General features: G+C 46.7%; 1 protein-coding gene across 2 annotated transcripts in view; it reads right to left on the minus strand.

The window, feature by feature from the left end:
- The window catches only part of LOC129836447 (attractin-like protein 1), a 331,683-nt gene that overhangs the window by 252,917 nt on the left and 58,968 nt on the right, over positions 1-19,798 (minus strand). For both annotated transcript variants that reach the window (XM_055902623.1, XM_055902622.1), the window contains exons 8-10: positions 15,065-15,320; positions 12,880-13,063; positions 8,217-8,371 (exon numbers count right to left, since the gene is read on the minus strand). In XM_055902623.1, the coding sequence (XP_055758598.1) occupies positions 8,217-8,371; positions 12,880-13,063; positions 15,065-15,320 (595 nt within the window). The remainder of the gene's footprint in view (positions 1-8,216; positions 8,372-12,879; positions 13,064-15,064; positions 15,321-19,798) is intronic.

Consider the following 19,798-nt stretch of genomic DNA (forward strand, 5'->3'; position numbering starts at 1 on the left):
TTATCTTTTTGTTTTTTCTCCTGATTTGGTTGTGTTTAATTGTGTTGCTGTCCTGGGGCTCTGTGGGGTGTGTTTGTGAACAGAGCTGAGCACTTGTGATGGCTTTGTTATGGAAGGTTTGGGAATCGCTTCCTTTAGGAGATTGCCGAATTGAACGTCTCTTTTCTGGATTTTGATTATTATCGGGTATCGGCCTAATTCTGCTCTGTATGCATTATTTGGTGTTTTACGTTGTACACAGAGGATATTTTTGTGTTTGTCCCATTTCGTGAATTCTTGCTTGGTGAGCAGACCCCAGACCTCACAACCATAAAGGGCAATGGGTTCTATAACTGATTCAAGTATTTTTAGCCAGATCCAAAATTCGTATGTCGAAATGTATGTTCCTTTTGATGGCATAAAGGCCCTTCTTGCCTTGTCGCTCAGATCGTTCACAGCTTTGTGGAAGTTACTTGTGGCGCTGATGTTTAGGCCGAGGTAAGTATAGGAATTTGTGTGCTCTAGGGCAACGGAGTCTAGACTGAATTTCTATTTGTGGTCCTGGCAACTGGACCTTTTTTGGAAACTATTATTTTTGTCTTATTGAGATTTACTGTCAGGGCCCAGGTCTGACAGAATCTGAGCAGAAGATCTAGGTGCTGCTGAAGGCCCTCCTTGGCTGGGGAAAGAAGCACCAGATCATCAGTAGACATTTCACTTCATAATCTAGTAGGGTGCGGCCGGGTGCTGCAGACTGTTCTAGTGCCCTCGCCAATTCGTTGATATACATGTTGAAGAGGGTAGGGCTCAAGCTGCATCCCTGTCTCAACCCACGACCCTGTGGAAAGAAATGTGTTTTTTGTCAATTTTAACCGCATACTTGTTTGTGTACATGGATTTTATGTTGTATGTTTTTCCCCCAACACCACTTTCTATCAATTTGTATAGCAGACCCTCATGCCAAATGGAGTCAAATGCTTTTTTGAAATCAACAAAGCATGAGAAGACTGCCTTTGTTTTGGTTTGTTTGTTTGTCAATTAGAGTGTGCAGGGTGAATACGTGGTCTGTCGTTTGGTAATTTGGTAAAAAGCCAATCTGACATTTGCTCAGTACATTGTTTTCACAAAGGAAATATGAGTCTGCTGTTAATGATAATGCAGAGGATTTTCCCAAGGTTGCTGTTTACGCATATCCCACGCTAGTTATTGGGGTCAAATTTGTCTACACTTTTGTGGATTGGAAGATGCCAGAGCTAAGGATGATGTTAAAAAGTTTAAGTATAGCCATTTGTAATCTGTATATTTTATCATTCATTGAGGATACCATCAACACCACCGGCCTTTTGGGGTTGGAGGGTTTGTATTTTGTCCTGTAGTTCATTCAATGTAATTGGAAAACCCAGTGGGTTCTGATAGTTTTTAATAGTTGATTCTAAGATTTGTATTTGATCATGTGAACTCAGCAAAAAAATAAACTTCCCTTTTCAGGACCCTGTCTTTCAAAGATAATTCGTAAAAATCCAAATAACTTCACAGATCTTCATTGTAAAGGGTTTAAACACGGTTCCCATGCTTGTTCAATGAACCATAAACAATTAACGAACATGCACCTGTAGAACGGTCGTTAACTTCTTGAGAGGGGGTGCTGTTTTCACATTAGCATAATTTGCTCTACAGATTAAACTGCCTCTTATTCAATTATTGCTCTTACTATATGCATATAATTAATACCATTGGATAGAAAACAATCTCTAGTTTCAAAAACCGTTTCAATTTTGTCTCTGAGAGAAACATAAGTCATTTGACAGCACTTTCCCTGACCAAGAAGTAGAATGCAAGATGTCTATGCTCGCTTCAACGCTCTGCCTATATATGGTCACGCCACCTATGACCCGAAACACACTTCATTCGCCTTCCTCTGGGTGTCAAGAGGACGTCAGAGGAGAAATTTTTTGTTTATCTTGTTCTGACGTGAAATAAGACCTATTTCTTTGGCGTGACCGACAACTTCCGGTTCTCTGAATCGCGCGACTTGGAGGTGCGATTGTCTACTGTTTTGCTGCCGTTACGGATGAAAACTATCTCCGTCTCGAATTTTGTTTGATACATGTGACCATATCATCGTAATGTATGTTTTTTCAATATAGTTTAATCAGATTATTTTAATTTTTTCGGGAGTTTTGCGGTGTTCCGTTCTCTGATTTTATTTTCGTTTGAGAGATCCGTGCCACTCGACCAGTACCAATGCCAAATGAAGTGGGAAAGTTGCCATTCTGAATCGAAACAAGGAATCATCTGGACAAAGGACACCTTGATCAACATTCTGATAAAAGATCAGCAATAGTAAGACCCAATTTACGATGTTATTTCATATATCTGTCGTGCATGTGAACTGGTCGTGGGCGCCCAGCTGGTTCTGCCTGGCATAGCTATGCTAATTTAGCGCTACATTTTGTTTTCGCTATAAAACATTTAATAAATCTGAAATATTGTTTGGATTCACCAGATGTTGGGCTTTGAATATCTGTACGCTGTGTATTTTTCTGAAATGTTTTAAGACAAGTAATTAGTTATATGACGTTGGTCTCTGTAATTGTTCTGGCTGCGTCGGCACTATTTCAGATTGCAGCTGCAATGTAGAACTGTGATTTATACCTGAAAAATGCACATTTTTCAAAAAAAAACTATGCTATACCATAAATATGTTATCAGACTGTCATCTTATGAAGTTGTTTCTTGGTTAGTGGCTATATATATTTTTATTTAGTCGAATTAGTGATAGCTACTGACGCAGGAAAAAACTGTTGGAGTAAAAAAATGGTGTCTTTTGCTAACGTGGTTAGCTAATAGATTTACATATTGTGTCTTCCCTGTAAAACATTTTAAAAATCTGAAATGGTGGCTTTATTCACAAGATCTGTATCTTTCATCTGGTGTCTTGGACTTGTGATTTAATGATATTTAGATGCTACTATTTAATTGTGACGCTATGCTAGCGATGCTAATCAGTGTGGGGGGTGGGGGGGGGGGGGTGCTCCCGGATCCAGGGTAGAGGCTCGTTAGAGGTTAAGACACTAACAGCTTACAGACGGTAGGCAATTAAGGCCACAGTTATGAAAACGTAGGACACTAAATGGGCAATAAATTGCAATGTCCGTATTGTGAGACGCCTAAGAAAGCGCTACAGGGAGACAGGACGGACAGCTGACCGTCCTCGCAGTGGCAGACCACATGTAACAACACCTGCACAGGATCGGTTCATCCGAACATCACACCTGCGGGACAGGTACAGGATGGCAACAACAACTGCCCGAGTTACACCAGGAACGCACAATCCCTCCATCAGTGGTCAGACTGTCCGCAATAGGCTGAGAGAGGCTGGGCTGAGTGCTTGTAGGCCTGTTGTAAGGCAGGTCCTAAACAGACATCACCGGCAACAACGTCGCCTATGGGCACAAACCCATCGTCGCTGGACCAGACAGGACTGGCAAAAAGTGCTCTTCACTGACGAGTCGCGGTTTTGTCTCACCAGGGGTGATGGTCGGATTCGTGTTTATCGTCGAAGGAATGAGCGTTACACCGAGGCCTGTGCTCTGGAGCGGGATCGATTTGGAGGTGGAGGGTCCGTCATGGTCTGGGCCGGTGTGTCACAACATCATCGGACTGAGCTTGTTGTCATTGCAGGCAATCTCAAAGCTGTGCGTTACAGGGAAGACACATCCCTCATGTGGTACCCTTCCTGCAGGCTCATCCTGACATGACCCTCCAGCATGACAATGCCACCAGTCATACTGCTCGTTCTGTGCGTGATTTCCTGCAAGACAGGAATGTCAGTGTTCTGCCATGGCCAGTGAAGAGCCCGGATCTCAATCCCATTGAGCACGTCTGGGACCTGTTGGATCGGAGGGTGAGGGCTAGGGCCATTCCCCCCAGAAATGTCCGGGAACTTGCAGGTGCCTTGGTGGAAGAGTGAGGTAACATCTCACAGCAAGAACTGGCATATCTGGTGCAGTCTATGAGGAGGAGATGCACTGCAGTACTTAATGCAGCTGGTGACCACACCAGATACTGACTGTTACTTTTGATTTTGACCCCCCCTTGTTCAGGGACACATTATTCCATTTCTGTCACATGTCTGTGGAACTTGTTATGTTCATACAAATATTTACACATGTTAAGTTTGCTGAAAATAAACGCCATTGACAGTGACACTTTATTTGCTGAGTTTATATGTTTTTGCTGTTTGTTCTTTGTTATAGGGCCAAAAAGATTGGAGAAGGGGTTTACCCATACATGTCCGTTTTGGATAGATAACTCTTCGTGTTGTTGTTTGTTTAGTGTTTAACAATTTTCACAGAAGTGGTTCAAGTCTATGGATTCTTCTTTTACATTGAGCTGATTTCTGATGTGCTGTTCCTTCTTTTTCCGTAGTCTCTCCCTCCCTCCCTTTTGCTCCACAGACTTCCTGCATCCCTCCCCCCTTGCCTCCCTTCCTGCATCACACCCTCCCTCTTTGCCTGCCTGCCTGCCTCCCACCCTCCTTGCATCACACCCTCCCTCCTTGCCTGCCTCCCTTCCTGCATCCCACCATCCCTCCTTGCTTGCTTGCTTGCCTCCCTCCCTTCCCTGCATCACACCCTCCCTGCCTGCCTCCCGCCCTTCCGGCATCACACCCTCCCTCCCTTCATCACTCCCTGCCTGCATCACCCCCTGCCTTCATTCCTTCCCTCTCTGTCATCAGCATGTCCTGTAATGCCCCTGCAGAGTCACAGTATTCAAAACTATTATTCATATAACAGCAGACGCCATCTGGCCAGCTCCCATTCTATAGCTCTTTATGGGGCGTTAATGATCCCCACTGTATTACTGAAAGGTGATTTGTTACTCACATCAGATCTCCCGTAAAAAACCCAGGGGATCCAGAAACACACAGGAAGGAACACACATAGCTCTAAACCTTTAGTACCAACTCCAAATACAAGAGCAAAACAACTTTCCCGGAGTAATGAAGTCTATTATGAGTTACGACTACCTTTTGGTTTATGGCTAGTTCCACTTTTCAAATGTAAAGAATGTCTACCGTAACTGTTAAAACAGAACGTGATCCTCCATCTCAGGTATCCGAGGCTGGGTATTCACCCCTAGGGAAAAGATACACTATATATACAAAAATATGTGGACACCCCTTCAAATTAGTGGATTTGGCTATTTCAACCACACCAGTTGCTGACAGATGTATAAAATCGAGCACACAGTCACGCAATCTCCATTGACAAACATTGGCAGTAGAATGGCCTTACTGAAGTGCTCAGTGACTTTCCACGTGGCACCGTCATAGGATGCTACCTTTCCAACAAGTCAGTTCATCAAATTTCTGCCCTGCTAGAGCTGACCCGGTTAAGTGATGTTACTGTGAAGTGGAAACGTCGAGGAGCTACAACGGCTCAGGCCACACAAGCTCACAGAACAGGATCGCCGAGTGCTGAAAAGCGTAATGCGTAAAAAAAAGTCTGTCCTCAGATGCAACACTCACTATTGAGTTCCAAACTACCTTTGGAAGCAACGTCAGCACAATAACTGTTTGTCGGGAGCTTCATGAAATGGGTTTCCATGGCCGAGCAGCCGCACACAAGCTAAAGATCACCATGCGCAATCGCAAGCTTCGGCTGAAGTGTTGTAAAGCTCGCCACCATTGGACTCTGGAGCAGTAGAAACGCGTTCTCTGTAGTGATGTATCACACTTTGCCATCTGGCAGTCCAACAGACGAATCTGGGTTTGGTGGATGCCAAAAGAACGCTACCTGCATAGTGCCAACTGTAAAATTTGGTGGAGGAGGAATAATGGTCGTGCTGTTTTTCATGGTTCGGACTAGGCCCCTTAGTTCCGTTCGGACTAGGCCCCTTAGTTCCGTTCGGACTAGGCCCCTTAGTTCCGTTCGGACTAGGCCCCTTAGTTCCGTTCGGACTAGGCCCCTTAGTTCCGTTCGGACTAGGCCCCTTAGTTCCGTTCGGACTAGGCCCCTTAGTTCCGTTCGGACTAGGCCCCTTAGTTCCGTTGAAGGGAAATCTTAACGCTACAGCATAGAATGACATTCTAGACGAGTTTAGGGAAGGCCCTTTCCTGTTTCAGCATGACAATGCCCCCGTGCACAAAGCGAGGTCCATAAAGAAAGGGTTTGTGGAAGAACTTGCCTGGCCTGCACAGAGCACTGATCTCAACCCCATTGAACATCTTTGGGATGAATTGGAACGCCGACTGCGAGCCAGGCCTAATCGCCCAACCTCAATAATGCGCTTGTGGCTGAATGGAAGCAAGTACCCGCAGCAATGTTCCAACATCTAGTGGAAAGCTTTCCCAGAAGAGGGGAGGCTGTTATAGCAGCAATGTTCCAACATCTAGTGGAAAACCCTCCCAGGAGAGTGGAGGCTGTTATAGCAGCAAAGGGGAACCAACTCCAAATTAATGCCAATGATTTTGAAATGAGATGTCCGACGAGCATACTTTTGGTCATGCAGTGTATCTTAGCTTTGCACTTCAACTTGACTTTCATAAAGCCTAGTGCTGCTATATGTTGAGGTCAAAGGTCAGTGAACACACTTTCCCTAGGGCTGCAGAATGTCACCTGTCAGTTCTTCTTTGGTTATGCACACTCTGTGTCTCTGTGGACCCAGGCCTGGGAGGCAACTAACAGTGGAGAATGACAAATGACAACTATGGCTTTAAGGGTCAGGGTTCAACCCTGGTGGGAGTGAATTGGTGGGTGGGCACACGCTTGTAGCAATGAACATCACATGTATGATGTTTGCATGGAGGAATGTGTGGTATTGTATGGTGAGGGGGTTGGTTACACTTATTTAAGTACAGGTAAAGTAGGTAACTTCTATTCATGTACCATATGCCCGGAGGTTGAAGCTGGTAACTCATATTTTCAAAACAAAATAAACAGGAGTCAAATATAGTCAGCTCAAAACATAAGGATTGTGTCAAACCAACAACAGATGGACCATCACTAGCCTAGCGAGGACCACCCGCACCATCACTAGCCTAGCGAGGACCAGCTGCACCATCACTAGCCTAGCGAGGACCAGCTGCACCATCACTAGCCTAGCGAGGACCAGCTGCACCATCACTAGCCTAGCCAGAACCAGCTATACCATCACTAGCCTAGCGAGAACCAGCTATACCATCACTAGCCTAGCCAGAACCAGCTATACCATCACTAGCCTAGCGAGGACCAGCTGCACCATCACTAGCCTAGCGAGGACCAGCTGCACCATCACTAGCCTAGCGAGGACCAGCTGCACCATCACTAGCCTAGCGAGGACCAGCTATACCATCACTAGCCTAGCCAGAACCAGCTATACCATCACTAGCCTAGCGAGGACCAGCTGCACCATCACTAGCCTAGCCAGAACCAGCTATACCATCACTAGCCTAGCGAGGACCAGCTGCACCATCACTAGCCTAGCGAGGACCAGCAGCACCATCACTAGCCTAGCCAGAACCAGCTATACCATCACTAGCCTAGCGAGGACCAGCTGCACCATCACTAGCCTAGCGAGGACCAGCTGCACCATCACTAGCCTAGCGAGGACCAGCAGCACCATCACTAGCCTAGCCAGAACCAGCTATACCATCACTAGCCTAGCGAGGACCAGCTGCACCATCACTAGCCTAGCGAGGACCAGCTGCACCATCACTAGCCTAGCGAGGACCAGCTGCACCATCACTAGCCTAGCGAAGACCAGCTGCACCATCACTAGCCTAGCGAGGACCAGCTGCACCATCACTAGCCTAGCGAGGACCAGCTGCACCATCACTAGCCTAGCCAGAACCAGCTATACCATCACTAGCCTAGCCAGAACCAGCTTTACCATCACTAGTCTAGCCAGAACCAGCTATACCATCACTAACCTAGCCAGAACCAGCTTTACCATCACTAGCCTAGCCAGAACCAGCTATACCATCACTAGCCTAGCCAGAACCAGCTTTACCATCACTAGCCTAGCCAGGACCAGCTGCACTATCCATAGCCTAGCCAGGACCAGCTGCACAATCCATAGCATAGCGAGGACCAGCTGCACAATCCATAGCATAGCGAGGACCAGCTGCACAATCCATAGCATAGCGAGGACCAGCTGCGTTATCACTAGCCTAGCCAGGACCAGCTATACCAACAACAGATGAGGATGTGGTTCTTACCTATGATGTGTGCATGCATATGATTGGTACTTACCCATGTCGTAGGCCAGGAAGTCAGCAGAGAAGCACTTGGCTCCGTTACTGAGGGACGTGTCGTTGTGGGTGTTTCCTCCAAACACCAGCAGAGTCCCACTGCTCAGCACTGCTGTGTGGAGGTACCGCGCCAGACCACTCTCTCTCAGGATCATCCTGTCAACACACACACATCAGCACTGTACTCAGTCACCATGCTAATGTTTTAATGTGTCAATTATGAGAGAGTGTACGCGAGTGCGTGCGTGTCCATCCCTGGGTGTGGATTACAGCAGTGTGTGGGCCAGTCTGGGTCACGTGGCTTATGTAAGGGAACAGTTGGTCTGAAGGTCACTCTCCATAGGCTAGGTCAAATACCCAGACAGACGCCATCAATAATGTGGCACCATGGACACACACACACACACACACACACACACACACACACACACACACACACACACACACACACACACACACACTAGGGCAACTGTACAGGAATATGTCTGAGCCCAATCTACCACCTCCCTTCCTCTCCTCTGCTAGGGTCAAGGTGCACAGTCCCCACGTTCTGCTTAAGAACAGCTGTGCTATCACTAGCCTAGCCAGGACCAGCTGGACTACCACTAGCCTAGCCAGGACCAATAGCCTACCCAGGACCAGCTGTACTATGACTAACCAAGCCAGGACCCGCTGTAGTATCACTAACCTAGCCAGGACCCGCTGTACTATCACTAGCCAAGCGAGGACCAGCTGCACTATCACGAGCCTAGCCAGGACCAGCTATACTATCCCTAGCCTAGCCAGGACCAGCTATACTATCCCTAGCCTAGCCAGGCCCAGCTATACTATCCATAGCCTAGCCAGGACCAGCTATACTATCCATAGCCTAGCCAGGACCAGCTATACTATCCCTAGCCTAGCCAGGACCAATAGCCTAACCAGGACCAGCTGTACTATCACTAACCTAGCCAGTTCCGCGCTGTACTATCACTAGCCAAGCGAGGACCAGCTGTACTATCCATAGACTAGCGAGGAACAGCTGCACTATCCCGAGCCTAGCCAGGACCAGCTATACTATCCCTAGCCTAGCCAGGACTAGCTGTACTATCCCTAGCCTAGCCAGGACCAGCTGTACTATCCCTAGCCAGGAGCAGCTGCACTATCCCTAGCCAGGGCCAGCTGCACTATCCCTAGCCAGGGCCATCTGCACTATCCCTAGCCAGGGCCATCTGCACTATCCCTAGCCTAGCCAGGAACCAGCTGTACTATCCACAGCCTAGCCAGGACCAATAGCCAAGCCAGGATCAGCAGCCTAGCCAGGACCAGCTGCACTATCCCTAGCCAGGACCAGCTGCACTATCCCTAGCCAGGACCAGCAATACGATCCCGAGCCTAACCAGGACCAGCTGTACGATCCCGAGCCTAGCCAGGACCAGCTGTACAATCCCGAGCCTAGCCAGGACCAGCTGTACGATACCGAGTCTAGCCAGGACCAGCTATACCATCACGAGCCTAGCCAAGACCAGCTATACTATCACTAGCTTAGCCAGGACCAGCTATACTATCCCAGCTGCACTATCCATAGCCTAGCAAGGACCATAAGCCTAGCCAGGACCAGTTGTACTATCCCTATTACAAGCCAGGACCAGCTGTACTATCCACAGGTTAGCCAGGATCAGCTGTACTATCCACAGGCTAGCCAAGACCAGCAGACTAGCCGGGACCAGATGTACTATCCATATACTAGCGAGGACCAGCTGCACTCACAAGCCTAGCCAGGACCAGCTATACTATCTCTAGCCTAGCGAGGACCAGCTATAATATCCCTAGCATAGCCAGGACCAGCTGTACTACCCCTAGCCTAGCCAGGACCAGCTGTATTATCCACAGCCTAGCCAGGACCAATAGCCTAGCCAGGATCAGCAGCCTAGCGAGGACCAGCTGTACTATCCCTAGCCTAGCGAGGACTAGCTGTACTATCCCTAGCCTAGCCAGAACATCTGTACTATCACTAGCCTAGCCAGGACAGCTGCACTATCACTAGCCTAGCCAGCTGTACTATCACTAGCCTAGCCAGGACATCTGTACTATCACTAGCCTAGCCAGGACAGCTGCACTATCACTAGCCTAGCCAGCTGTACTATCACTAGCCTAGCCAGGACATCTGTACTATCACTAGCCTAGCCAGGACAGCTGTACTATAACTAGCCTAGCCAGGACAGCTGTACTATCACTAGCCTAGCAGTGTGTGGGACTATTCCCTCACTTTCTACAGCTATGAAACAACTGCTCAGATGAAACAGAGAAAGTGAGGGAGTGGGGGGATAATCAAAGGGTGTACCCTCCTCTGTCACCCATCCATCTGTCAAGGTTCAGTGGAGGCCATTCCCCTTCTTTCATATCACCCTTCTCATACAATCTCTGTTTCAATGTAAATCTCTCTCGCTATACCTTCCTTAACTGTCCAGCATGTGCTGTATGTTCATGTAGTAGTAATAATAATAAGGTGGTGCTTATATTTCTCACATGTACAAGTGTGTATTAATGAGAGACCCTCGGAGAGTGGGGTCACGGACAGTTTGGCGCTGTGTGTCTAAATATGTGTACCTCCCAACAATATAATGCTCTATGTGTACCTCCCAACAATATAATGCTGTATGTGTACCTCCCAACAATAGAATGCTGTATGTGTACCTCCCAACAATATAATGCTGTATGTGTACCTCCCAACAATATAATGCTGTATGTGTACCTCCCAACAATATAATGCTGTATGTGTACCTCCCAACAATATAATGCTGTATGTGTACCTCCCAACAATATAATGCTCTATGTGTACCTCCCAACAATATAATGCTGTATGTGTACCTCCCAACAATATAATGATGTATGTGTCCCTCCCAACAATAGAATGCTGTATGTGTACCTCCCAACAATAGAATGCTGTATGTGTACCTCCCAACAATAGAATGCTGTATGTGTACCTCCCAACAATAGAATGCTGTATGTGTACCTCCCAACAATATAATGCTGTATGTGTACCTCCCAACAATATAATGATGTATGTGTCCCTCCCAACAATAGAATGCTGTATGTGTACCTCCCAACAATAGAATGCTGTATGTGTACCTCCCAACAATATAATGCTGTATGTGTACCTCCCAACAATAGAATGCTGTATGTGTACCTCCCAACAATAGAATGCTGTATGTGTACCTCCCAACAATAGAATGCTGTATGTGTCCCTCCCAACAATAGAATGCTGTATGTGTACCTCCCAACAATAGAATGCTGTATGTGTACCTCCCAACAATATAATGATGTATGTGTCCCTCCCAACAATAGAATGCTGTATGTGTACCTCCCAACAATAGAATGCTGTATGTGTACCTCCCAACAATATAACGCTGTATGTGTACCTCCCAACAATATAATGCTGTATGTGTACCTCCCAACAATATAATGCTGTATGTGTACCTCCCAACAATATAATGCTGTATGTGTACCTCCCAACAATATAATGCTGTATGTGTACCTCCCAACAATAGAATGCTGTATGTGTACCTCCCAACAATAGAATGCTGTATGTGTACCTCCCAACAATAGAATGCTGTATGTGTACCTCCCAACAATAGAATGCTGTATGTGTACCTCCCAACAATAGAATGCTGTATGTGTACCTCCCAACAATATAATGCTGTATGTGTACCTCCCAACAATATAATGCTGTATGTGTACCTCCCAACAATATAATGCTGTATGTGTACCTCCCAACAACATAATGCTGACTATTGCATTAGTGTGCTTTTTCAATTCGGGCCTTTCAACTATCCAGCAGTGAGCGTCTAGGCACCGTGTCTGAACATAGGCAAGACAAGTATCTTTGTGTTAAACATGGCGGCTGACATCTACCTAATATAAGGGATGTGAAAAGTGTCCAAAGCAATTTGCTTTTCCGCAAAACATCTGTACACTGAACATCACTAAACAAACCGCAGGGCAATGTTTTCACTTCCAATGGAAACGACAGCTGAAAACATGTTGCAGTGGACGATGGCCGTCCACTCGAGAGAAAGTCTCGACAGACAGGACCAACCAAAACACACACACACACACAGGAATGTCCTGAGTGTGTCTCACACACGGCCCACCCAGTCTACCCACCTGTTATTAGACCGTGCCAGGTCCAATAGAACGTCTGTAGCTCCAAACCACTCCTGACCTGTTTGGGCCGGGGGGGAGGACTAGTGTGCTCACTGCCTGTCACTACGCTTTTCTTCAGTTTCTGTAGGCCCCTCAAGAGTAATTCTCTACATAGATCACTGGGGGTTTCACCATTGAACAGTGTTATTTTAAACTCATCCTGACAACAAGTAGACGTATAGCAAGTCTAAACTCCAACACAGAGGGAGCAAAGAAATACATGAAATGCATTGCCTCATAACTAGGGAGTTTAGCAAATAAATGCATTATGCTACTGGGGCACTGGGGAAAATATGCTTACTTTACACACCTTATTCTCAGGGCTGGCAAATTGATATGGCTTGTGAACTCTCAAGTGAATATGCATCCACTGATACAAGCACAAAAAGCGAGACAGACAAAACAGAGACCGGCAGAGACAGACAGAGTCAGACAGAGAACCAGGCAGACAGACACTCTACCAAGCTAATATCACTCACCAGGTCTGTGTCTGGACCTCATAGCGATACAGTTCGTCCACCAGGCCATACTTGTTGGCAGGCAGGGCCTTGTAGCCCCCGTGGACGTACACACACCTGCTGGAGCTGTCATACACACTGCTGTGGCCATAGCCACCCTGGACGATGGCCCCGTTGGTCTCAGGGACCTGCCAGGAGTTTGTCCCTGTGTAACAGAGACAGAAGAGAAGTGCATCTTAGTGTGAGTAGGCCAACATGATTGGATCAGCTTTGAGACATACAGTACGGAGAATAAGTGTGCATGCTTGTGAGTGTGTGTATAAAAAGCTGCCTCTGGGAGACAGACCGAGCCAGCAGGAGAGAGCACTGGGATGGCCCACCATGTACTTAAAGTCCCCTTGTGAGAGATGAAGGGAGGGATGGAGAGAGGGGGAGGCCACGGAACATGTGGATACACAGATGTATCCACAACTGGCAGACTCAAGTCCGCCCGAACGAAGAGGCTCAAGTCCGCCCGAACGAGGAGGCTCAAGTCCGCCCGAACGAGGAGGCTCAAGTCCGCCCGAACGAGGAGGCTCAAGTCCGCCCGAACGAGGAGGCTCAAGTCCGCCCGAACGAGGAGGCTCAAGTCCGCCCGAACGAGGAGGCTCAAGTCCGCCCGAACGAGGAGGCTCAAGTCCGCCCGAACGAGGAGGCTCAAGTCCGCCCGAACGAGGAGGCTCAAGTCCGCCCGAACGAGGAGGCTCAAGTCCGCCCGAACGAGGAGGCTCAAGTCCGCCCGAACGAGGAGGCTCAAGTCCGCCCGAACGAGGAGGCTCAAGTCCGCCCGAACGAGGAGGCTCAACTCCGTCCGAACGAGGAGACTCAACTCCGTCCGAACGAGGAGACTCAACTCCGTCCGAACGAGGAGACTCAACTCCGTCCGAACGAGGAGACTCAACTCCGTCCGAACGAGGAGACTCAACTCCGTCCGAACGAGGAGACTCAACTCCGTCCGAACGAGGAGACTCAACTCCGTCCGAACGAGGAGACTCAACTCCGTCCGAATGTGGAGACCTGAATGAGGAGACTCAACTCCGTCCGAATGTGGAGACCTGAATGAGGAGACTCAACTCTGTCCGAATGTGGAGACCTGAATGAGGAGACTCAACTCTGTCCGAATGTGATGAAATATCACAATATCCATAGTGCTCTAAATAAAAATAATTACAGGATAAATATTGTTTGATCACACACACAGAGACCGAGAGAGACGGAGCAATATGAGGGAGGGGGATGAGGAGAACTCATTAATCATGTCTTCTCCCAGACGGTCCGGCCTAGGTGCCACCTACTCTTAATGATGAGAGAGAGAGGTGAGAAGAGAAAAGACAGAGGGCGAAGCAGCGAGAGAGCGTGCGTGCATGAGGACCACGTTGGAAACACATTTTTTGATTAATACTTGTAAGTGCTATCCTCTGGGTCCACATTACACATTTTAATGTATATGTATTTTACCAAAATCAATTACATTCACAGTCTAGTACCCACTTATTTTACCCTGAGCACTAAGTGTACCCAAGAGTACCCAAGACTGTAGATGTTCCAACTCTCTCCACAGGCTTTAATGTGGCTGAACTGGGCTGCAGTGAGCTGTCCTGCCGTAGAGTCTCCTATAGGCTAAAATGCCTTGTAATGCAGGCATTCACCTGATCGTAACCCCTCAAAACACTGTACTGCAGCGCCATCTGCTGGTATGAAAAACCTAGGGGTTCCACAATGGTCACAAGCTCTGGTCAAAGAACCTTGGCCAACAGCATTCAAGAGGACAACCTTAAAGGCTCTGTGAATAGACAGTAGGTGTGTTTACCATCAAAACAATAAGATTATAACAGAGTACTATGCAGGTGTGGGCACACCCAGAGGGCTTTTAATGGAAATAGGAGTGCTGTGGCTAAACATGATAGATCATGGGCCTTCCATTAAGAGATGAGTGACAGCGACACCCAATGATGACCCCAGCAACAATGTTTTCGTCGCTAAGCACCATGAAATGAATACAACGTTGCTGCGGGCATCTATGGTTGTTGCTGTCCCTTTGCCTATTTTGGAAGGCTAGAAATCTGCCACTGGGTTGTAGTAATGTAAAATCTGAATTCATTCATGTGGATTACTCATCATGGCTGAAAACCCCACGACCCATCCATCTAGCCACTGTTGGACCTACTGATGTTGTACTCCTGCACTTTGCTGATGTAGCTGTAGACGGGGGAGTAGCCGAAGAGAACCACCATGACCACATCCCCATTGGTCAGTTCAGCCAGGTGGGCGGAGTGACCCTCCACGGCGTAGGGCTGTCCCTGGACCAGGCTGCTGGGGTTCTTCAGGGACCAAGTACGACTAGGGATGTTGAAGACCCACAGCTCGTCTGTCACGTTGCCTGAACCAGCCTCCAGCTTCCCCCCGTACATGTAGATGTCGTCCTGAGGAGGGGGGAAAATATCAGAGGCATGAGATGACAGAGGGTTAGGGATTGTGGTTGTATAAAAACACACAAGATTAAAGGGGTTTCTATCCACGACTGCCCTCGACAGAATGTCTGCTCTCTGTGTGTTCAGTATGAAAAGGTGAGACACACCGCATTCCCCAGTGTGTGTGTGTGTGTGTGTGTGTGTGTGTGTGTGTTGGCGTTATTGAGCTGTACGGCCATGAGCTTCTCCAGAGAGTGTATCCTCTATGGACCCCAATCACGACAGAGACAGACAAAGACAAAGACAAAGACAGAGTATAGATGTGAACACCAACAATAATTGACAAAGGCTGCTGCTATAGCCCTCTCATACCGAGGTCAACTACTGGCTTCTCCCCATACACTGAATCACATGATACTACAGATAACAATCAACTACCTTAACCTGACAGTAACTTGAATATGATACTAAAACCTTTTCAGGCATCTTGGTAGTTCAGCTGCAGGGCTCTAATGCAGCTATATAATACAGTCATAATTGCTATGGCATCCTGTTTTTACCGTGCAGAATACTACTGCACTTCAACGCTCCATTTCATTAACATTGAGCAACACACTGTAAAGTAGAGGAGCTCTGCCCACACAGGAATAACTGGAACATCCCAGCACAGTGTCGCTACACCGCAGGGAGACAATTATACCGTATCCCTGGCCACGAACACATCCACAAGGGACCCAACAGCCTTAAGAGCCTCAATGTATTTTCTGTCAAGGAAATCTGGTTCCCTCCTTCTACATTACCTCAGCACGCACTGCCAACCCCAACGGAATCTCTCACACTTATCTCGGAAACCCAGAACTAAAATATTGCGTAATTGCGTCAGTTGCTCAATACAGTTCTGGGGGGAGATGTTAGGAGAAATATATGAACTCTATGCAGGTTTCAGGCTAGTCTATGGGCCAATTGTCCCCTCCCGAAATTCAGGAAGACAAGAGCACCTGTGAAATCAGGATTTGTCCAAATGAGCAGTGACAAAAAAAATGGCGTACCGGAACAAGGTTCCTCGTTAGTCATCGCATCCCCAGTCTGTTGACACACACTATGATACCATTTTTTAACCTGCCTCTGTCTATGACAGATTACTCGCACACACACACACACTGTCTGAGTCCTGTAGTAGAAGCAGTGGGGAGGGAGAGGAGTGCACAAAACACACAGCCCAACACACAGCCCAACACACAGCCCAACACACAGCCCAACACACAGCCCAACACACAGCCCAACACACAGCCCAACACACAGCCCAACACACAGCCCAACACACAGCCCAACACACAGCCCAACACAGTAAACACAGTAAACACATCCGGCTGCAGGAGGGTTTAACCACCACACCACCAGCTAAGCAGCAACCCCCACACTTCAGTTTCCACCACGTGTCCCTCGGATGCTCCACTTCCGACTAAGAGGGAGCGTTTATTGAAGGTGGCTTTTTCAGATTTGTGAATACAAAATGTGAATACCAAGCAGGGGATATTATATAAACGCTATGATCTGAATGCATGTGTAAAGACGAGCTACTGCTTCTGTCGGTATATTCAAATCAGAAATGGGCGGGCAATGGGCTGTATTCCTAGCAGCAGCACACACCGTAATCTCTCAATCCTTAGAGGAGAGAGAGAGAGGAATAACATAATCCATGGTTGGGTTACAGACTTGAGGGGAATAATGTGTGTGGAGGAGAGAGAGTAGGGGAGTGTGATGTGTGGTGTGTGTGTGGTGTGGTGGTATGTGTATGTGGTCCCATCCCTGACCCCGGAAGTCTATTCTCTCATGTTCCCGTCTCCAGGTTTCTTGGCTTGATGTGTGTGCTACACTAGCTCAGCATAAGCCTTACATTAAAAACCTCAAAGTAGGTGTTCATTTATATGCTAATTGTGGATTCCTCCTTTACGTATGTGGGGCTGGTGGCCGAGGAACGGCGGCCAAACGAGGCGCTTCCCACTTACAGAGAAACTGAACAGAGTGAAGGAGCTGGGTTTTATAACAGCGTGAAGGAGCTGGGTTTTATAACAGCGTGAAGGAGCTGGGTTTTATAACAGCGTGAAGGAGCTGGGTTTTATAACAGCGTGAAGGAGCTGGGTTTTATAACAGAGTGAAGGAGCTGGGTTTTATAACAGAGTGAAGGAGCTGGGTTTTATAACAGAGTGAAGGAGCTGGGTTTTATAACAGAGTGAAGGAGCTGGGTTTTATAACAGAGTGAAGGAGCTGGGTTTTATAACAGAGTGAAGGAGCTGGGTTTTATAACAGAGTGAAGGAGCTGGGTTTTATAACAGAGTGAAGGAGCTGGGTTTTATAACAGAGTGAAGGAGCTGGGTTTTATAACAGAGTGAAGGAGCTGGGTTTTATAACAGAGTGAAGGAGCTGGGTTTTATAACAGACTGAAGGAGCTGGGTTTTATAACAGACTGAAGGAGCTGGGTTTTATAACAGAGTGAAGGAGCTGGGTTTTATAACAGAGTGAAGGAGCTGGGTTTTATAACAGAGTGAAGGAGCTGGGTTTTATAACAGAGTGAAGGAGCTGGGTTTTATAACAGAGTGAAGGAGCTGGGTTTTATAACAGACTGAAGGAGCTGGGTTTTATAACAGACTGAAGGAGCTGGGTTTTATAACAGAGTGAAGGAGCTGGGTTTTATAACAGAGTGAAGGAGCTGGGTTTTATAACAGAGTGAAGGAGCTGGGTTTTATAACAGAGTGAAGGAGCTGGGTTTTATAACAGAGTGAAGGAGCTGGGTTTTATAACAGAGTGAAGGAGCTGGGTTTTATAACAGAGTGAAGGAGCTGGGTTTTATAACAGATGGGGGAGTTACACAGGTACAACTATAATATATCTGTTCTGACCAGGGTTTCCGTTACGAAAATGTGGCACCGGACATTTGACCGGCAGAATTTTAATTTACCGGACATTTGAGAAATTTACCGTACCCATATGCATTGGGTGTGTAACCTGGTTAAGGCTTTCACCCACGGTGCTCAGAATGACAGGAATCCCAATTAGATGGTAATTCATATTAACAGAAGATGCAAATGGAGGAGGAAATGATGCCCACTTTGAAGATGTTAGAATAACTGTCCACATTTAGGTTTCCTCAGCCAACAAGACGAGAAACTAACAGAAAAATCACTAGCCATTGTCAATCTACTATCCCCCATAGTAGAAAAGTTTACCTATTCTATTGGTCAGCTTGTCGAGAAATACACTTTAAAAAGCAATGAGTCTCATGCAACTGATCAGAATGTTTAGCTTAAAACGATTTTTTCACATAAGTACGGCAATGTGCACAAGGTAGTACGGCTATTCACGAATGTTTGTTCCATAATGCAATTAGCAGGAAAACACTGTTTTCAAAAACATTTATTTAAAGAGGGGAGATCTAATATGCAATGAAATAAAGTTTATAGAAAATAATTACCACCACAGATATGGTCTGATTTTGGCTAGGCTACTTTGTAGCAAAGGTAAAACATGCCTCATAATATGTAGTAAAACGTTCAGGTTTCCAACAATGAAGTATATGTTTTCTCGATGCATACTGCCTCATTGCAAAGGGGTGTGAGATGCACGGATGAAGCCTGCCTTCCATTGCCTATGCATTTGCTGTTTGAGATGCTGTAGCAGCAGCATTTCTATTTTTATATTGTCCAAAAGCCGGCTATTACCGGCTAATGGAAACCCTGGTACTGACTAAATGAATAATATACACAGTACCCCCTGTATATAGCCCCACTATTGTTATTTACTGAAGCTCTTTAATTATTTGTTATTCTTATTTCTTACTTTTTTGGGGGGTATTTTCTTAAAACTGCATTGTTGGATAATAAGTTCTTGTAAGTAAGCATTTCACTGTAAGGTCTACACCTGTTGTATTCAGCGCGTGTGACTGATAGAATTTGATTCGATACAGTAGGAACGTTTCTTTAATTTCCTGAAAAGTTTCCGTTTCTGATGAACTGACACCTGGAGACACCAGTGGTACACCACTGTGAACGGTAAAGAAACACTTGATGGGCTAAGTGTGTTCACGTCAATCAAAGCAAGCATGGAACATGTGAAAGATAGGGTATAGGGAAAAGGTGGGAACACAGCCATGGCTGTCCACACATGCTGCACACACACACACAAACACTCATAATACAAATACATGTATGCACGGACGCACACATACACGGACACACACACACACACACACACACACACACACACACACACACACACAAGGCAGAAGAGTGAATGCAGCTGTCTGGAAGTTCAGTATGTTCACTGTATAGTAGCTGAGGTAATACTCACAACACAAATAAAATGAAAGGTTACCATTTAAATGTAGGTCCCTTTGAGAGAGGATGTAATTTGTAAAAGGGATTTCTGAATGTAATCCTAGGATAAACTACAGACAGGCATCTCAATCAGAAAAGACCTTGGTGTATCATTTC

Source organism: Salvelinus fontinalis, chromosome 37 (genome assembly GCF_029448725.1).
Source record: "Salvelinus fontinalis isolate EN_2023a chromosome 37, ASM2944872v1, whole genome shotgun sequence".
In the NCBI taxonomy this organism is placed as follows: Eukaryota; Metazoa; Chordata; class Actinopteri; order Salmoniformes; family Salmonidae; genus Salvelinus; species Salvelinus fontinalis.